This window comes from Rhodamnia argentea, chromosome 6 (assembly GCF_020921035.1).
Source record: "Rhodamnia argentea isolate NSW1041297 chromosome 6, ASM2092103v1, whole genome shotgun sequence".
In the NCBI taxonomy this organism is placed as follows: Eukaryota; Viridiplantae; Streptophyta; class Magnoliopsida; order Myrtales; family Myrtaceae; genus Rhodamnia; species Rhodamnia argentea.
In genome coordinates, this window is record NC_063155.1 from 1,790,110 (window position 1) to 1,809,247 (window position 19,138).

At 38.1% G+C, this 19,138-nt stretch overlaps 1 protein-coding gene across 1 annotated transcript; it reads right to left on the reverse strand.

Moving 5' to 3' along the window:
- Window positions 1-12,594: 12,594 nt before the first annotated feature.
- On the reverse strand, window positions 12,595-14,717 carry LOC115755967 (60S ribosome subunit biogenesis protein NIP7 homolog). The gene is made up of 2 exons (XM_030695616.2): window positions 14,216-14,717; window positions 12,595-12,870 (listed from the first exon to the last, which is right to left on the reverse strand). Exons 1-2 carry the CDS (start codon window positions 14,619-14,621, stop codon window positions 12,713-12,715), a joined length of 564 nt encoding a protein of 187 aa, XP_030551476.1. The 5' UTR covers window positions 14,622-14,717; the 3' UTR covers window positions 12,595-12,712.
- Between the last annotated feature and the right edge of the window lie 4,421 nt (window positions 14,718-19,138).

Sequence of the window (19,138 nt, forward strand, 5' to 3'; positions counted from 1 at the left end):
GAGAGAGATGACGGTAGGATGTGAGCGATGGGTGACAATGATGGTGAACTCGCGAGGTGCGGTTGAGAGTGACGAGCAGGGGAGGCAAAGGGAGACAACGAGAGGGAGAAAAGTGTGTGGGATAGTTTGGTCATTGGAAATGGTCCATATATGCATATCTCCCGACTGTAGAGATTCTCCTCCTTTCTTCTACACGTAGATTATTGACATTAATGGAAATTTTTTCTCAACTGGATAAATCCTACAAGTTTTACCATACATCTATCAAAGACAAAAAATTGAGTGAAACCACCAGCTTTTTATAGGCTTTCCATTAAATTTTGCTTCGTGATAATAAGAGACATGAAAAATTCACATGAAACAATTGACAAACACCAACTTCTCTCAGAGAGGCCACCAGCCACCTTTTGCCGACCACCATGACCAGCAACCTCATAGTCTCCTAGCCCAAATTAATGCCTAGATAAGCCATGGCCTCATTGCCCCGCCGCGCCCCCGGGGGGGTGGGGAAGTGGGGGAGGGGTTGGTGTGGTGGTGGTTGGTTTGGTTTAGTTAGGAACCAAAGGATAGAGCTTATTTCGCGAGCTAATGAGTTTCCTTGTCGAGAAACCATGTAGAAAATTCACTCTAGAAAAAAGTCAATGCCAACATCAAATTCATCCCATTTGTTAACCTACTAAATATCCGGATTTTTAGTCAGGATAGAACTGGATAGGACAGGATGAGAAACCCTAAGATTTTATATTCTATCTACTATTTGGTGAACTACATATATCGTGTCGGTTAAGTAGAGGTAAAGCACAGCTAAGATCGACTATGTTTTGCTGAAACATCAAAATGCTTTAGAAATTATTCAGTAATGAGTTTTGATGAGTGAGTTATTGTTGAGCAGAGATTTGTGCCATCTAAATTCGGGCACGTGATCAATCGAGCAAACCCAGTAGAACCAAGGTCTTGATTTGGAGTCGAATCCTTTGAAAATGACCTGCTGGCTTTGCTCATTATCTTGTCGAGTGAGTAAACAAGTGTTGAAAAATGAAATTGTTCAGTCTCTTTTCGTAAGTTGAAGATGCATTCATTTAGGTTGTCCAAGAGAGTTACCTTGAAAGTCGATGATCAACCTCAAGTTCTTCATAACATATTGAGACACTTTTCGAGGGTTGAAAAAGTTCAAATGATTAAAGAATGAGGGATGCGATCTCATATCACGACAAACTATCAATTAAAGAACGAGGTCGTGGAGATACTTGACTTTACTTCCGGAGAACCCAGCATGGCAACGCCGGAGAGGCGGCCACACTTTACGGTCGCCACCACTAGAGAGGCGGTCACCCACCTCCCCTTCGTGGAGAGGTAGCCCGACACCATGAAAAGGTGGCCCAACGCGGAGGAGAGGTGGTGATAGTGGAAACTTGGATTTTCTCGTGTTTGCTCTCTTGAGAAATCCTATTCAAGCCTATCCCACCCCCTCCTTTAGGATTTTTTTTTCCAGACTATATATGGGATATGATAAAACATATCATATCCTGATTTTTATCTTGATGACCAAATACAGCCTAAGATGATATATAGCGGAATAGATATCGAGTTTGGTTCAAAGCCACCTAGAAACTCATGAGAAAGAAAAGGTCGATAATGCTAGAAGCACTACCGTTAATGAGGTGTTTTACCTTAAAAAAAGTTGGTTTCTGAAGTGATTACTTCAAAATGAGCATTCGAGCGAGTGAGACACATTCAAACACTTCATAAGAGTTCAGCACATTGTTTTGCAAACACAAATCTTTATGCCCTAGCAAGGTACTCCAGTAACTTTTGAGTATTGTATGACTGTATAGGAAAGGCAAAGTATTGAATATAACGCTGGAATATTATGCCCTAACTGGAAAAGGAGGTGATTCTCAGGCCATTGAGAGAGTTAGGAGGAGGAAAGGCAGTGTCTCCTTTTCCACAAAAGTGTGAATGGTTGCCCGGAAAGATCATGTACCACAGTTTGGCACGAGGGGGTGGACCAAATTGAAAGAGATTCTCTCAAATCTTGGTTTGCCTTACAGAATATTAGTTATTTATGTACCAATGTCTGGCCACCCGTATGCATGTTTTTGCCTAACTGTTGACTAATTTACACTCTATATATCATATAGTATTGCTCCTTTTCATTGGTTTTTGTAGCAATCTTTAGCTGAAAAGTTTCTTCTCTCCGGCATTTTCCTTTCACATTGATCGTGCAAGCAAAAAAGAGAAACATCTCTAGAAGTTATAACCTTTTTGTTGAAGAAAAAAAATATTCATGCATGATATTCTCAAATATATATCTTATTCCAAGGGAAACTTGAGAAGAACCCTTGGTTTTTCTTTATTTATTTCGTATGGCTGGCCGGTAATAATACCGCAGAAGAACCCTAATTAGTTTACTTTGTTGTCGGTCGACGATTAGGACCTTTGCCTGCGTTGTTAAAAAGAAAGATGCCAATTGAAATTGATTGCCGACATGTTGAAGATGCCCCTACCTAAATAGAGAAAAAAAACGAAAGTGAAAAGAACTACAAACTATATATCCTGCCAAACCATTGACCTTATGAATCGTCCAATATATTTTAAAAGTGTAGGCACAAAATGTGGTTTTACCAATTCTTAACTATAATATAAGAAGAGTCACAGTTTTGTCCTTGGAAAGTCACATGTTAGCACAAGTGCAAATGAAAAAAAATATTGGAAAAATGACACAAATAGTTCATGAATTTTGGGCAAATGCACAATGTGGTCCCCGAACTTTGAATTTGATCAATGTGGTCTTTAAATTTTAGCCCGGTGTACAATAAAACAACAACTCATAAACGGATGAAAGGTGGGCATGAGGAATTGAGCTCGAGACGTCCGACTCCAATACCATAGTGAAGTTTTGAGTGCTCTACCATTTTACCATTTTAAACTACTAGAGTATGATGTTGATACTTTATAAGTTAACACCATTTCATCTTTCCTTTTTTTTTTTTGGGGGGGGGTAGAATCTAACATATCCAATCACTAGAAATAAAATAAAAACAAGGGGGAACAGGTGATGTGTGCGAGTGTGCGGCTTTAGTGTATGCACTCTCTCTTTATCCAGCAAGATTGTCGCCTAGTTGCTCCAACTTTTTCTTCACTATCCTTGTGACACATGGCCCTCCTCATGCTCTCACTGACCCTCTTTAGGCCAGCATTGCCTCTTGCCTTGACAAGGATCTGTGTGCTTGGTTTTTGTGTGCAATTCGACCCATTTAATTATGACACTCCTAGATTCTTCCTGATCTTGTTATAATTGGACCACCTCCGAATTTTCTATCTAATGTTTACTTTTGGGGGGTTGGTCCAAACAAAAATCCTATAAGAAAGTCAATGAGGTTTCTTATTAGCTGGTTTTGTATGAAATGTAGCATTGGCGGGTCCTCATATGGTGTGGCGATTGAGAGTAGTGCATAGATTGATAGATGATGGATTGATGCCTTAACTTGGAAGACAGATCTTGATCATGAGGATACCAATGCTCAAAAGAGTCTAATGCTTTTTGCTGTAATGGAACGTGCAGACTTTAGAGGTACGAGTGAGTTTAAATGTTAACTACAAGTTATATCTAATCATATATAATCATAAGTTGAATCTTGGGTTGTCTATCAACCGCTTTGCCACTTCACTTATTCATGGAAAAATCCAAATAAGGTCTTGAAATTCCATCATTTTCTCAAATAAGAAACTGAAGTTGATCTTATTTCAAATAAAGGACTGAAATGCTCTCATTGTTTTGAAGAAAGGTCTGACTAAAAGCATTTTCATTACTTCCTTTTCCTTTCCGTTTTCTTTTCTTTTTTCCTTTTCTATTTTTTTCCTTTTCTTTTGCCCTAGCTTCTAGGCGGTGACCGGTCTCAAAGGCCGACCATTGGCAAGGGCTGCCCTCACCGGCCTCACTTGGGAGAGTAGAGGGCGGTCCTCGTCGGCCTAGCCGCCCACCGGCGAGGAGCTACCGGAAAAAAAAAAGGGAAAAAAAAGGAAAAAAAGTAGAAAACATAAAAAAGAAAATGACGAAAATGCCCTTGATCAAGCTCTTTTTTGAAACAATAAAGGTAGTTCAGGCTCTTATTTTAAACAAGGTCCAATTCATACCCTTATTTAAGAAAATAAAGAAATTTCAGCCCTCTTTTTGGAATTTTCCACTTATTCATTCACGGATAATTTGTCGAACTCGCACAATTAGATGATTGCGTTCTAATAAACGACATAGATGTCTTCACGTGAATACCAGTCTCATAGACTCAATATTTTAGTTTGTAAATCTTATGTGATGTGGTCCAACTTGCTGCACAATTCCTCATCTTTTCATATTTTATGTATGTATAAGATAAGATTATTTACGAGAAAAGTACACTAGAAGTGTTATAACTTGTGTACGGTGTTCACTTGAGTGCCATAACTTTCAAAATATTCACTTAAGTGCCATAACTTTCAAAAATCGTTCACTTGAGTGCTACAGTAACTTTTCCGGCATGCCACGTCGGCTTTCCGACGTGCTACGGTAACTTTTTGGCTGCCACGTCAGCTTTTTCTACTGCCACGTCAACATAGCACTCAAGTGAACGATTTTTGAAAGTTAGAGCACTTAAGGGAACGTTTTGAAAGTTATGGCACTCAAGTAAACGCTGTACAAAAGTTATGATACTTCTAATGTACTTTTCCCGGTTATTTACAATATATGTAACTATGGAATTTAGAATACACTAGCTCAAAAAAGTTGTTTGGCTATAAAAGTGATCACAAAGAGTATTAATCAATGGAAACCTATATTCCGAAAATAAAGTGACCCTTTCTAGTAGGAGTGAGCATGGTCCGGATGGATAGGTTCCAGATCTAAAACCTGAAACCGATCCCGTTATAACTAGTTCTCAGCTTTTGACACATGAAAACTCTTTTTGTCTCGAAATTTGTTTTGGAATCTACCTTGCTTTTTCGGTTCGGTTTTAGGATTTACTCGAGAACCTGTTTTCTTTGTGTATTTTTTTTTCCTGATTTCATTTATTCCAACAAAATAATATGATTTTATTTCCTAGGTTGCCTCCCTGTGGTGCTGGCTTGCTCCGTTGTGTGTGTGTGTGTGAGAGAGAGAGAGAGAGAGAGAGAGAGAGAGAGAGAGAGAGAGAGAGAGAGGCTAAGAGCTGGGAAAAACTAATTAGAGGAGGTGAGGTTGAGGCGAGCTAGACTACGATTTTTTTTTTTTGGTAAATAAACCGGTCCGATTCCCGTGTGGGTCTTTACTTGGAACGGGGAACCGTACTGGTTACGATTGACTTCAATCGGTTTCCAAAAATTAGAACCTATTCCCGAACCTGTTTTCAAGTGGTCCGGTTTCCGGATGGACCCGGTCCGGTTGCACACCCCTACTTTCCAAATCGTTCCAAAACTAAAGGGACAAGAACAACAAGAGTATTATTAATTATGTACAAAGCTCATTTGAGTACCATAACTTTTTTTTTCGCTCACTTAAGTGCCACATAGCAGTAAAATCGATCATTTGAGTACCATTTTCAGCCAATTAACCTATGTGGATTTTTACTTTAATTTTCATTTGACGTGAAATTTTTCAAATAAAAACTTTACCACGTGGCTTTTTATTGTTATTTTGAATTTTTGATTTATTATTTTTGATTTTTCTTTTATTTTTGGTGTTAGCAAACCTCATCACCCACGAAAGCCCCGTATGAGGGCGAGGTAGCTGTCGCCGGATCCGGGCGAGGCCACCTTGGCCTTGCGGCCTCTCCCGGATCTAGCGAGAGCCGTCGTGCCCTTGGGGCCTCTCTCGGACCTTTGTGTCCGGCGAGGGTAGCTGGTGACGCTCGTTGGCCAAAATACAAAAAGCCAAAAAGAAAAGAAAAGAAAAATAGATTACAAATTTTGAAAAATTATCCATATTAGCACTGGCAATATCACATCGGATTTTCCTACTAGATAAATCGCCGATGTCACTTAAATGATCGATTTTTCAAATTTCTGGCACTTAAGTGTTGTGGCCGTTAAGTGAGCACCGTACGAATATTATGACAATCCTATTGTTCTTATCCCCAAAACTAAGGAATCACAATCTTGATTTCATTGTAGTTTCCAGTACCCTAACCTCCACAAACACCAGATAAAGCATGACGATAATGTCATGTAACATGAACTTCTCTGATTCATCTCCTTCAACGAACTCCCTTTTGCTGGAATACCGTCTGGCATCTTATGCACTAACCCTTACGGAAGGAATAAATAATCAAGAACAGAACTTACCAGGATGAGGTGGCGCAAATCAAATCAGTTCCAAGACATGCCCACTTTTCTTTGGGGGGAATAAAAATGAGTTGTTGCAGTCATTGTCTTTATTGGAATGAAGTTGTATGTCCAAGGGAACAAAATTTAAAAGTACAAACCCAATCTACACCTAAAAGATTTTAAAAAGTGGGTCAGTACAAGCCCATGTGACTGTCCCTTAGAAAAAGCCAAACTTGAAGTCCGATAAATTATCTAAGCAAGATACTGGGTATCGTCCTTTTAGAGCATATGCCTTTCCATATTGGCCTCTTCTTTTTCTCATCTAGGGGGCAAAAAAAAAGGAAGAAGCAATGATCCATCGCAGTCCTGAAAGAATTCTTGTTGGTTTCGTGCTTAATGCTTGATTTCGACTTTCGAGCACGATTAGGGCTTTACGTACTAGCGTGCTGGGATGCCTCTTCTGATAATTTTGACTCTTCACACACGATTACGCGTCGAATATCAACGTGAAAAAGATGCGATTGATCTCCTCTAAAATTTGAAAGGAATGTTTACGACTGAAGTTTACCATCTATGATCGGTACATCGACAAAACCTAAGCGACGGTGATCCATATTCAATGACATCATCTAGTTACCCAACTTCACCAAAATGCACTCGCACTTTCGAAAGAAGTAACACACACAAGTCCAAAAAGAAAAATCTTCTCTAAAATTTTGACTCTTCACACACGGTTACGCGTTGAATATCAACGTGAAAAAGATGCAATTGATCTCCTCTAAAATTTGAAAGGAATGTTTACGACTGAAGTTTACCATCTATGATCGGTACATCGACAAAACCTAAGCGACGGCAATCCATATTCAATGACATCATCTAGTTACCCAACTTCACCAAAATGCACTCGCACTTTCGAAAGAAGTAACACACACAAGTCCAAAAAGAAAAATCTTCCCTCCCTCTCTCTCTCTCGTCGAAAAAAAGGAAGAATGACACAGTTGGTTCATGAATGTTGGTCCGATTGCAACGTGGTCCTTAGACTTTTAATTTGTTTAATGCGGTCCCATAACTTTAGCCCAATGTGCATTATGGTTCATGAACTTTAAACTTGTTCAATGTAGCTCTTGAATTTTTTATATATATTCAATTTAGTTAATAAATAATATGAAATTGTTCAATATTGTCCTTTCATTAATTCAAGTTTAGGGACAACAATATTGAACATTTTCATATAATTCAGAGTTATATTGAACATAAACTAGAAGTTCAAGTACCATATTGAACAAATTAAGAGTTTAGAGACGATATTGTATATTGGGTCAAAATTTAAGGACCACATTGGAATAAATTAAAAGTTTAAAGATCATATTGCACATTTGGCCAAAATTTAGGAACCATTTGCGTCGTTATCTAAAAAAAAGAAAAAGGCAAAGTGGTCACGACCACCGACCTCTAATTTGGGGTTTCCTATCGAGGATCTCCGAAGGTGGCGATCTCGGAGAGAGAGAGAGAGAGAGAGAGAGAGAGAGAGAGAGAGAGAGAGAGAGAGAGAGAGAGGAATACAAAGGAAGAATGGAAAAAAGAAAACCAAAATGATGTATCTGAACAGATGAAATCATATGAGCTAATGTGTGCACCTTCTTCTAAAGATTAATTTTTACGATGTAAATTTAGATCAAAGTCCTTTTTGGCCCCTGAAGTCAGCGCATTTTTCCAATCAAGTCCTTGAACGCATTTAATTTGTGTAATCACGTCCTAACTGAACATGCATAAATTTTCTAATTGCATATCTCCGACGTTACATCCAATTAATTAAAGTTAACACGTCCCTCTGACCCGAAAACGTCCGATGTTGACCAGCTAATGCGTTGGACTAAAAAACCCAAAGATGAACACTACACAATATAATCAAGTTCAAGAGAGACTTAATTAGAAAAATTGTAGACAAATTTAAAGTTAAAGGAGTTGATCGGAAAAAAAGTGCACAAGTTTAGAGACAAAAATGAAACTTTTAATGTAAAAATGAAGGGAATACAGTGGATTGCAGCGACAACTCGAAACTAGGCGCGATTGGCGGTAGTCATGGAGGCAAGCAGCGGCTGGGTGAAGAACAGGGGAAAAAAACTCGTGTTTAGGATTCAGACACTTCAATATAATTTAATAGGAATTCATAAGTTCGTATGTCGTTAATTCACTAAACGTTTAGGTTGTAAATTGTGATATTCTAACAAAATTTAAATTTCAACATCAAGTGATATTCTACATGAAGTATCCAATCCATGTGAGTTCCATGAATGTAGTTTCCCTTGTGCATTTTCCCGCTTCCTTTCTGGATTCCCACGCGCTCAAAATGAAAGAATTGTCCATTCAATCCTAAACATATTGTACAGATATTTATTCAATCATAAGCTTTCAATTATTTTTTCAATTTAGTCATAACTCTTTATGCGAAATTTCAATGTAGTCCTTTTGATCAATTTTCGTCGAGAATCACCGACGTGGTGGTGTGCCACATAGGACAATCGGGAATACTGGACCGCCATATCGACTATTTTACTAGTGGAATTTCACATAAAGGTTTAGATCCAAATTTGTTAAGTTAAAAAGTTTAGGATTGAATTGGCACTCATATAATAGATTTGGGATTGATTGGGTAATTTTTCTCACTCAAAGCTTATATATGTGGCACTGAAGCACCTATACACCATTACTATGCAACTAAAATTCAATTATATATATAAAGAGAATTTTTCCCTTTAAAGTGAGCTCCCACATAATAATTTTCCACTACAATTCATTGCAAAACCCTAATTTTAATTCGATTATTTGGGGCCCCTTATGGAAGGATATGAATTTGTTCCCCATAATACTCATTATTAGTTGTTGCTAAGCCTTATTGGGCAATGATAAGGGTATTCTTGGATTGTGGAGAAGCATTTGTGGAGGGAATATGGTTAAAGCTAATAAAGAAAGACTTTGCTTCTCTAGCGTAGGGTTTATGCCCAACTTTTTATTATAATAACGATGGAAAATCACATTGATGTAAGGAATAAAGTACTAGACATTGGGAATGTAGTATTTATTCCCTAATGAATATTAGGATAACTTGGTGATAAAATTCCATGCTTGAATGAGAGTGACAAGATCTTTATATATACAATTAACTATATCGGAGGACAGAAAGCGTGGAATACGTAAAACTTACGTCGAGCAATCATTGATTTTATCATTTGAAATGGAACGAACGACTTTATGTATTTCGATTTTCGTGGAAAAGAAGAATGTCTTAAAGATGGAGGATCTAGAATCAAAAGAATTTAAGACAAGACATCATGGTTTTTTTTTATTTATAATATTATTGTTACTTTTCCATGGAGAAAGAGGTCTCACCTACTTTGGTAATGGAGGATGGAATATCTGGACATGCTAGTTATTCTGGGCTCTAGCCCGAAAGGCTTCATCTTCACTATACTGTGAGAGCAGAGTTCTAACTAGTTGACAGTTGACACATGTCGCTCACCCCGCCAATACTCACTTTTCCTCTTTTTTTTTTTTTTTACTAATTTAATTTAATGCTGGAACGAGACACGCGATGCACGAAATACAATGAGTGAAGAATAAAATTTAACCCCTTCAGTGTACTAATTTCAACAAATTAAAATCGTTCTTGAATTTACGGATAATAGTATTGTATAAACACATCTGACATATCATATTGGTATAGGCACTTAATTATACTTACTAGATTATGAAGACTTGAGATCCAATGACCAACGGTAGATGTCCTATCACGAATTTAAAAATCTATATTACGAATTCAGATATGTTAATTTTGTCAAACAAAATGTGCTGGGAAAAACCACTTAGTGAAGAATTGGTGTTGCATCATATCTCCGTAGATATGCTAACAACATTCATGAAATAATTAGTCAGTGAATTTTATCTTATGTAAATAGATGCATTTTGAATACTACAAAGAGAATAGCAATCTGAGAACCTATAGTATGGTGGTATCAGCGAAATGAATGAATGATTCATTCATTGTCGCCAACAAAAATATTGACATGCTTATATATAAGGCTGTAAATAATAACCCTTTAAAATGAATTGTGACTGTACAAGTTGTTATGACTCTGTAATCTCACTAGACAATCGGACGGTCGACAGAGATTTTCTCGGGCCTTTTTGGCAATCACCTGATCATTTAGGCCCATATCAAGATTTTGGACATGAACCTGCGTGGAAACGCTTGTTCCTTAAATTTATCAACCACATCTTGTGTAACTAAGGACTTAACACATCCTTCAATCTTCCATAGTCATTAACTAAAGAGAAGAGGGTCCAATAGTGCAAAGTAGAGTCGGATACTGCAGAGAGACTAAATCTGACAGTCTCAGATTTAAGCTCACTTGGAGAGGTATACTTCAATATGATGACACCAAACCGATCGATGAACACCCATTGCACCATGCATGAACAGACTTGAAGCGCCTATCCTCTCATGCGGTATCTTCTTCAAATGAGGACTGGCATCACTTTGCTTTCTCATTAGGAATGAGTGGAGCCGCATGTGGAACTTACACTTGATAGTTGCCGAATGACCGTGAAAGGTATCATCGGAACTCATGCCGATGTTGGCCTTTTGACGAGCTCTTCAACACCTGTAAAGCAAGTCATCTAACTAAAGCAATGCATCCTCCAAGCCTTCGAAAAGCAATGCACAGGATTAACAAGAGCAAATTCTGGAGATAATACCCTTTGACCGGTTTAAGATAGCCAGATCCCATTGGCTCTCTTCAACTGGTTTAAGATGCTGGATATATGATATAGGAGGATAAGCAATACCTTGCAAACATCTGCACTCTGGTTTCCAAATGCTTTACAAAGGCAAGAAAGAAGGTAACTAAACCATCAATTCCTCCGAGGTGAGACACCCGCAAAGCTAAGGAGAGGGAGCACAACTCTTTAAACCCATGATAGTGTGTAGGATGACATGTCGAATTAAAGATTTTGCCAAAACGCAGACACTAGTTTCTAGAACTTATATTCAAAAGTTAAGAATTTATTCTTTTTAATAGGGTATTTGTGCAATTCATGTTCGCCCCCTCACAAATACAGGGTCTGTCACCATTAGAACCAAGCCATCCTACTTAAATGTTTATGTTCTCAAACATAAACATCAGTGAGCATGTGATGCTCATTTATGGGATAGTACATGGACATAGCTCTCTTCTTACAGCACAATGTTAATGCAAATCAATACCCTTTTACCTCTTTTCTTGGACACCCACGCTCTTTTACTTCTTTTCTTATTGCTGATTGTAAATGTCAGACAACAGTCACTGCAGATGACAGCTAAATCACAATGGAGACTACGGATTGACGATGGTATTTAAGTAATCCCCCCATTTGATTCATATGGTGCTTAAATCCTAAATCAGAGATGAAAGATTGACAAAAATACTTGATTTACCATGGAAACAGCCCAGGCCCATTCACATCTATCAAATGTCTGTACATGCTCTCCTGCAACAGCTATGCGACCTTTGGTCAGCTGCATAAATTAAAACAATTAAATAATTTTCCAAGGATGGCATAAGGATTCAGTGTTAGAAAAAAGATAGAAATGCTAAAAATCACAAACCTCGTAAAAGCGAGCCAGTAGCTGTACGATTGTATTTTTTCCTGCACCACTTGGTCCGACCAGTGTAGGTTACCCTTTTCTTAGACATATCAACAAAAGAAGCAGAAGACTCGGCTAGTAAAGCACATCATACTAATGAAGGCGGCCAAGTCAAGTTTCATATGTCCACTTTTACACCAACCATGAACCACACTGCAGTGCAACCTTAAAACTGCTAAACTTTCCTTTAAAGAACTGTGGAGTTGTATTTTTGGAAGTACAGACCTTAACAGAATCATGTTGAGCATATGCAAGCAAGAGCTCTATCGACCAGTTTGCCAAGAGCTGAAAAGTTTGAACGTCCCAAAAGTATGATCTTCAACTTAAAAAGCTGAAAAACAGGAGTTGGCTAACTCCATGGCATAGCGACATGATAAAAAAGATCTACCAGACTTGCATATCTCAGCATCTTAAGCAATGTTCATGACAAATAATATCTCTAAAGCCTCAATCATTCCATAATATTGGAACAATATGTTTCTTTGAAGCATGTCAGAGAAATCACCATGGTGCAAAACCACAAAATAGCCACTCCATAAAGTTGGAAAGGGCAAAGATGAATTATAAAGAAATCGACATGGTGCAAAACCAACTATATAGCCACTCCACGAGGTTGGAAAGGGCAAAAATGAATGACTGCGTAATTCATCTCTTTTATATCTCAAGATCATGGTCATTCATTGCCGTTACAATGCTCTTACAAAGATCTGAACAACAGTAGCAAAACAAACCAATGTATAAGCAAACCCACATTCAAAGTTCATCCTCCATCCTCAAGTACTCTCCAATATCTGCCTGATGTAGCACAACAAGCCCATTTGGATCCAACTTCCTGCAATCCTGTGTCGATCTTTGCGAAATCCCAAATCCCAAAGGCACGTCGGACATTGAAAAAACCACGACTCCATCACCTGTCAAAACATTTGTCTTCAATTATCAGATCTCTTTCAATAGATTAATGAACCATTTTTCCCCAACACAAGTAGATGAGGAAGACGAACTGAAATGGGGACTCCTTGAGTATCGGTCTGGGAGGCCTAATCTCTTGTCCCTAATTTTACCAAGTTTTAAGAAGTCTAAATACAAGCGGAAAACAAACATCATCAAAGCTACAACTAGTCATTCTTTAATATCTCTTGTCCCTAATTTTACCAAGTTTTAAGAAGTCTAAATACAAGCGGAAAACAAACATCATCAAAGCTACAACTAGTCATTCTTTAATAACAATAAACAGAAGTTTATATTGAACATCAAGTGATATAACTGTACTTTTAAGTTTTCATTCATCTTGACAGAAAAAAATCTATCTTCCTTTGTCTAAGAACCAAGATATGCGACTAACCAAAACCAAGAGCAGAAAGACAGAGGTAAATCAATTTAAACAGACTAGAACCTTAATTTCTACAAAAACAGAGGTGAATCAATTTAAACTGACTAGAACCTTAATTTCTACAAAGAGAAAATCTCAATCTTCACCTCTCACTTAATTGAGGGTGCTTAATATTCAGAAATAAAACAACATTTCGCAAAACAAACCAAAAAATCACATAGCAAGAAACGTTACATGAAAAAGGGGTCAAGAGTAAAGTAAAAAGAGGAGTAGGAGCTTATTTGGACGGAATCAAATGACCAAGACGGACAATGAGACAAAGCCAAGAGAAATAGAGCCATGGAAAGAAAAGAGATAGATGCCTGAAAATCCCGATTACATATCGCAACTTTAGTCAGAGTAGGAGTTCCTTCCATCATCTCCGTCAAGGCTACATTTTACAAGCAAATTACAGTCGATCCATCATATTGTAACCTCCTCGAAGGATGAGATTTCCCTACGGTTCTATGTGCAAATGTTCCCATCAACTGGGTTGCCTTGACCGGGCTCTTCAACCTAACACACCTACCCGAAAAAACAGGGGACTCAAGCTGAATTTTCAGTCTATCCAGATACTTCTTCACCCCATAAAAAAGAGCAGGAAGACACAGTACATCACCAGTTTAAACATTGACTACATACCCTATCAGCACAAAGTGAAAATCCCAAGTTCAATTTACACAATAGCATATGAAACTTCAGATGAAGTTCCTTCATTTCGCTACCCCAATGACGTTCCTTTCCATCTAAGTTTCTACCCCACCGCTTTGAATCGCTCTCACATTCCAAAACCCAGACACAACCCCTCCACACCTCAAGCGGAAACATTACATTACCCTAGCAAAACTAAAATTCGCAGAATCTCTTAGCGGAGATCGACACATCACCTGGGTTGATGTTCTCCGTGATCCTCCCCAACCCGCCCTTCAAAACGTGATTCCCATAGAGGAACGACATCTCCGAGGTGGGCTTGAGCCAGACCTTGTGCTTCGCGTTCGCGGCCAAGATGCCCAGCGCCTGGACCGTCAGGTGGAAGCTCCCGCCCTTGGTGAACTTGCCGACGCAGGTGCCGAGGGAGGCGAGGTTGTGGCGGCCGATGTTGGTGGCGCGCCTGACCAGCGACTCGCTGGCGTAGTAGACCCGGTTCTTGCAGAGGCGGAAGCAGTAGCGGCCAGGGTCCGGGTCGGGGCCCTCGTGGGAGGGGCTCTCGACGATGTTCTTGAGGTTGTTGCCGGTGAACTTGAAGAGCTTCTCGAACACCTGAGTCGTCTCCTTCTCGTCCAGCGTCCTCATCGCGCGTTCTTGAATTTGAGCTTCTTCAGAGGTTTGCCGCGACGGTAGTGTTGCCCTGCAATTGCATGTTCCGTTCTTTGCTAGGGTTTTATGGATGTTTTCCTCGTTGGATGGACTATTTCCCAACTGAGGGCATTTTTTTTGAAACATTACAAATTCTCCCCCCTTTTTTTTTCAATATCAGGAGGAAAAATAAATAAAAATCTATTTAATAACGTCAATTATTATGTTTATTCTCAAAAACAAAAATGTTCCTCCAAGTGGAGTTGGAAGATAAGCAAAAAGAAAAAAAAAGTAGCTTCTTTCTTTTCTAGAGCAGACTAAATATTGCCATTCTAAAAAACAAGCTTAGCATAACTTAATACTCATCTTAACAATTCCAATGCCCTAGCAGGTCTCCGGTCGCCACTTTTGCCGATTACCGGCATCCAATCGTTGGTTGCCGCTGCCGCCAATTGTCGATCTCTGGTTGTTGCCATAACTCGTCGGTACCTACCGCCTCTACCGACATTCTTATAATTAAATGAAAGAAATTGAGAATGGAAATTTCTAGGGGCGTACCAAATGCATTTATGTTCTTTTTTTATTCATGAAATAGAAATTTCGTGTTTGTTACCAAACAAGTTTTTTTGCTTAGAAACTCTACTCGGGAACGGAGTTAAAAAAAAAATCATTTATGCTCGTAAATTGTTCCCAGGAACGGAGACGTTGCCAAACACGCGCTTAGATTGCTAATGTTTATGTTTCTCTGATTCATGTTTTTCTGTTCCCGAGAACAGAAAAAGAATAGAAATATGTTTAGTAACGTTAGTTATGATGGGGTTTTGGGATTGTCAAAACGCAGTAGAATATAAATTTAAACCGAAACCCTAGACAAGATCCATGCGTATATTGAAATCAATAGAAGTTCAAGGCGTACCTTTTGCATATCGAAGTTAAATTGACGATCGGTTGTGTCCGGATCGGCGCCCCATGTGTTGCGCCTCTGCTGATATCCACACACACGAACCGAAGTCTCCAACGATCCAAGTGCTAGCTTACAGATTTTGGAGCTCCTCTTCCTTGATCGTCTTTTTGATGTTCGAGACTCTCTCAAAGATCTAAAAACAGAGAACGATTCTCTGTATTTTTTTTTATTCTCATAGACATCTCTAGGGTTTTTCCACGTCTATATATAGCCTCAATATTTACGCGTAATAAAAGAAGTGGGGCCGGGTGATTCAGGCCCGCGAAACCATCTATCTCCAATCGTGCGTTTTATCGTTATCTCATAACATGCACGATCACGTAGATATTTAAAATATGAGAATAAATTAAAATATACTTCTTAAGTAGATCAAGGCACATAGAAAATATAAACCGAGTTCGCTATTGTGTGCGACCCTATAAGTTCACTAAACATTAGCAGTATGCTTAAAACTCTTTTTGACTCACAAGTCATAAGCGGTCTCTAACAACATATTATGACTACCTAAATATAGTGAATGTCGTTTTTCGACACAACCTAATCCATAACTAATGTTAGAGCATCAACCTTGATTAGTTCCTAGGGTAGACCGCTAACAAGTTAATCCTTATATTCCAAGAACAGATCAATGGCCAGAAAACTGATTTGGAATAGAAAAAAGAAGAAGAAATAATCTACTTCTATGTTCCAGGGAACAAAATTAAAAAAACCATTTCTGTTCGGAAATTGTTCCCGAGAATAGAATTGTTACCAAAGAAGTTTGGTATGGAATGAATTTAGGGAAAATTTCAAATAAGAGCACGAAGTTCCTTCATTTTCTCAAATGAGGGCTTAAACGAGACCTTACTTCAAATAAGGGCCCGACCAAAGAACATTTTTGTCTTTTACTTTTTTGCAAGTTTTTATTTTTTTCTTTTCTGTTCTTCTTTTCTTTTTCTGTTCTTTTTTCTTTTTCATTTTTTCTGTTTTCCTTTTCTTTTTCTGTTTTTTTCTCTCCCTTTTTCCCACTTTCTTTCATGGCCATTGCTGAACTCAAACTTGGGTTGCCTCGCAAGCATCGGGCGAGGGTAGCCCTCGCCTTGCTAAGGCTTCCCTCGCCCGATGCCAGCCCGAGCGTTTAAGGTATGGGTTTTGCCTTCATATTTTCATTTTCAACTTTCGGTTTCCCTCGTTGCCTTGTTTTTCTTTTGGTTCCTCTTATGATCACCGCGGAGAAAGAAAGAGCTGCATTTTCAACAACATGAGGTATGGGTTTCTCCTCACTTTTGTTAATTTCTTTGTTAGTTCTTGTCATTGTGATTCTTTAAGGGAGTGATGGCCCCTGGATAGTTTACTGCTCTTTCTTTCTTCGCCTGCGGGAGGGCGAGGGTTGCTTGCCAGAAGAGCGATCATCGCCCGAGGCCCGCAATGGTGGGGGGAGGGGAAGGGAGGGGAGGAGAGGAGAGGAGAGGAGGGGGGAGGGGAGACGAAAAAGGAAAAGATAAAGTAAAGGAAAAAAGAAAAAGAAAAAAAGAGAAAAAATTGCAAAAAGAGTGAAGGACGAAAATGCGCTTCGGCTAGGAGTAAAGAGTGCATTTCAAGCTCTTATTTGAAACAACATCTACTTCGTGCCTTTATTTGACAAAATCAAGACACTTGGAGCTCTTAATTGGAATTTTCCTATGAACTTATAATTATGGAATTAACTCGATAGTCGGATTATGGATTATAAGTTCATAACCCTACCCCATTTTCATTTTGGGCAAAGCAGATCTACTAATTCTTTGATTCCAACTTGTAAGAGGGATTTTGAGCTAAGAAATAAATTCTTGAAGCTAAAAAAGGGTTTCCTAAGCAATTGTAATAATTAGATTCATTGATATTCCCGATACAGTAGATGTTATCACGCATATAATTACACTTAGTTCGATGAAATAATATGATCTTAAATGGGATCTTTTATAATTTCATACGTGAGGTGTTATTTCTTGGTTTCGTCTAGTCATTAATAACTTGATTATTTTTAGAAAATGGTAGATAGAAATACCGCTCATATGGAGTCCTATTGAAACAAAAAATATTTTGGGGGTATTCTTTGGGATGAAGAGAAGAAAAATATTTTCTCGCAATTTAGAAAGTGATGGTGGGAAGGTAGACTTTACTTCATCTTCGGATGACTACATCCAAGTAAGGTTGTATAGTAGCGTCCCACGCTTGGGGTGAATAATCGAAGCTTCGACTCAAGCGTCGTCGATCTGTGCTTTGCACAATGTCTTTGAACCGATTTGTCGACGATGTACTCCTGGTTCAAAGACATTGTGCGACAGTTTTGACAAAAAAAACTTTGGTATTCAGTCTCTAATTATAAGTTGTAAAAATGTGAGTCATTACGAGGATTTAAATATATTTTAGATTATGTTTATATCATTATGTCGATTTTATAAGTAGATTGCAATGCAACTTATAGCATGAAAGAACTATTATTTAAATTCTTGGGTAATTTTTGTTTTTTAACACTAATTTTCATTGAACTTAAAGTACTTTAACGTGTCGTAAACTCCAAGGATATTCATACTCAAAGGTCACTGTGGCAGTAGTTTCTAGGGTTATGAAACCATTTGTGGCGAACTTAATCTAGTGGCTAAATTCTGAGCCCTGTGCAATGCAAATGAAGATCATTGGGGAAAATAACGTACAAGAAAAGTTTAGGAACATAAATCTCTATTCTTAATGATCGAGGGTTAATTGGCAAAAGTTATATTGTCGTGGATGTAATTTCTCCCAAATAAAACTGATCTTTCTTTTTTCTTTATAGCCCCCTGCATAAAATTTTGGGGAAATTATCCAATCATTCGTAAACGTAAGCACATATGCTAATTCAATCTTAAACTTTTCGATTTTACCAATTTAATTCTAAATCTTTGCACGAAATTCAATTTAGTCCTTTCAAGCCATTTTTTTGCAAAAAATCACTAACGTGACGGTGTGCCACGTAGGATGGCCGGTGATTATTGGATAGCCATATCAGCAACTTTCAACGAAAATTGGCTAGAAGAGCTACATTGAAATTTCACACAAAAATTTAGGATTAAATTGGAAAGATCGAGAAGTTCAAGATTGAATTGGCATTCTTGTAATAAACTTCAGATTGATTGAGTAATGTTTTCCAAAATTTTAGCTTGACGATTGCCATTAGTAGCTCGATTATTGACTTTTAAGAAAACGAGAATGTGCTAATCTAATACACAAACACATACATACATCTATGCAAATACAAGTATATGAAGAATTTATTATTCAAGGTGGGTTTGGAAAAATGTAATCTATATTTAAATTTATTCGTAAAATTGTGTAGCAAACACATAGAAGTACTTACTTTTTTCTTCATCCAAATTGAATAGGCAAGACTAAGGAAGAAACGTTTCCAATTTCAAAGATATTTCACAAATTTTTAAAGATAAAAGACTCTGCAAAGTACACTTCATTTTGGGAAAATTTCAAATAAGGGCATGAAGTGTCTTTTTTCTCAAATAAGAATGTAAAGTGGACTCTTTTTTTTTTTTTTTTCTTT

Coding starts and splice junctions, on each gene's coding strand:
- LOC115755967 (XM_030695616.2), bottom strand. CDS start 14,621: ATGAGGACGCTGGACGAGAAGGAGACGACTCAGGTGTTCGAGAAGCTC. Junction 12,871..14,215: donor CACGGAGAACATCAACCCAG/GTGATGTGTCGA, acceptor ATGTTTTGACAG/GTGATGGAGTCGTGGTTTTT.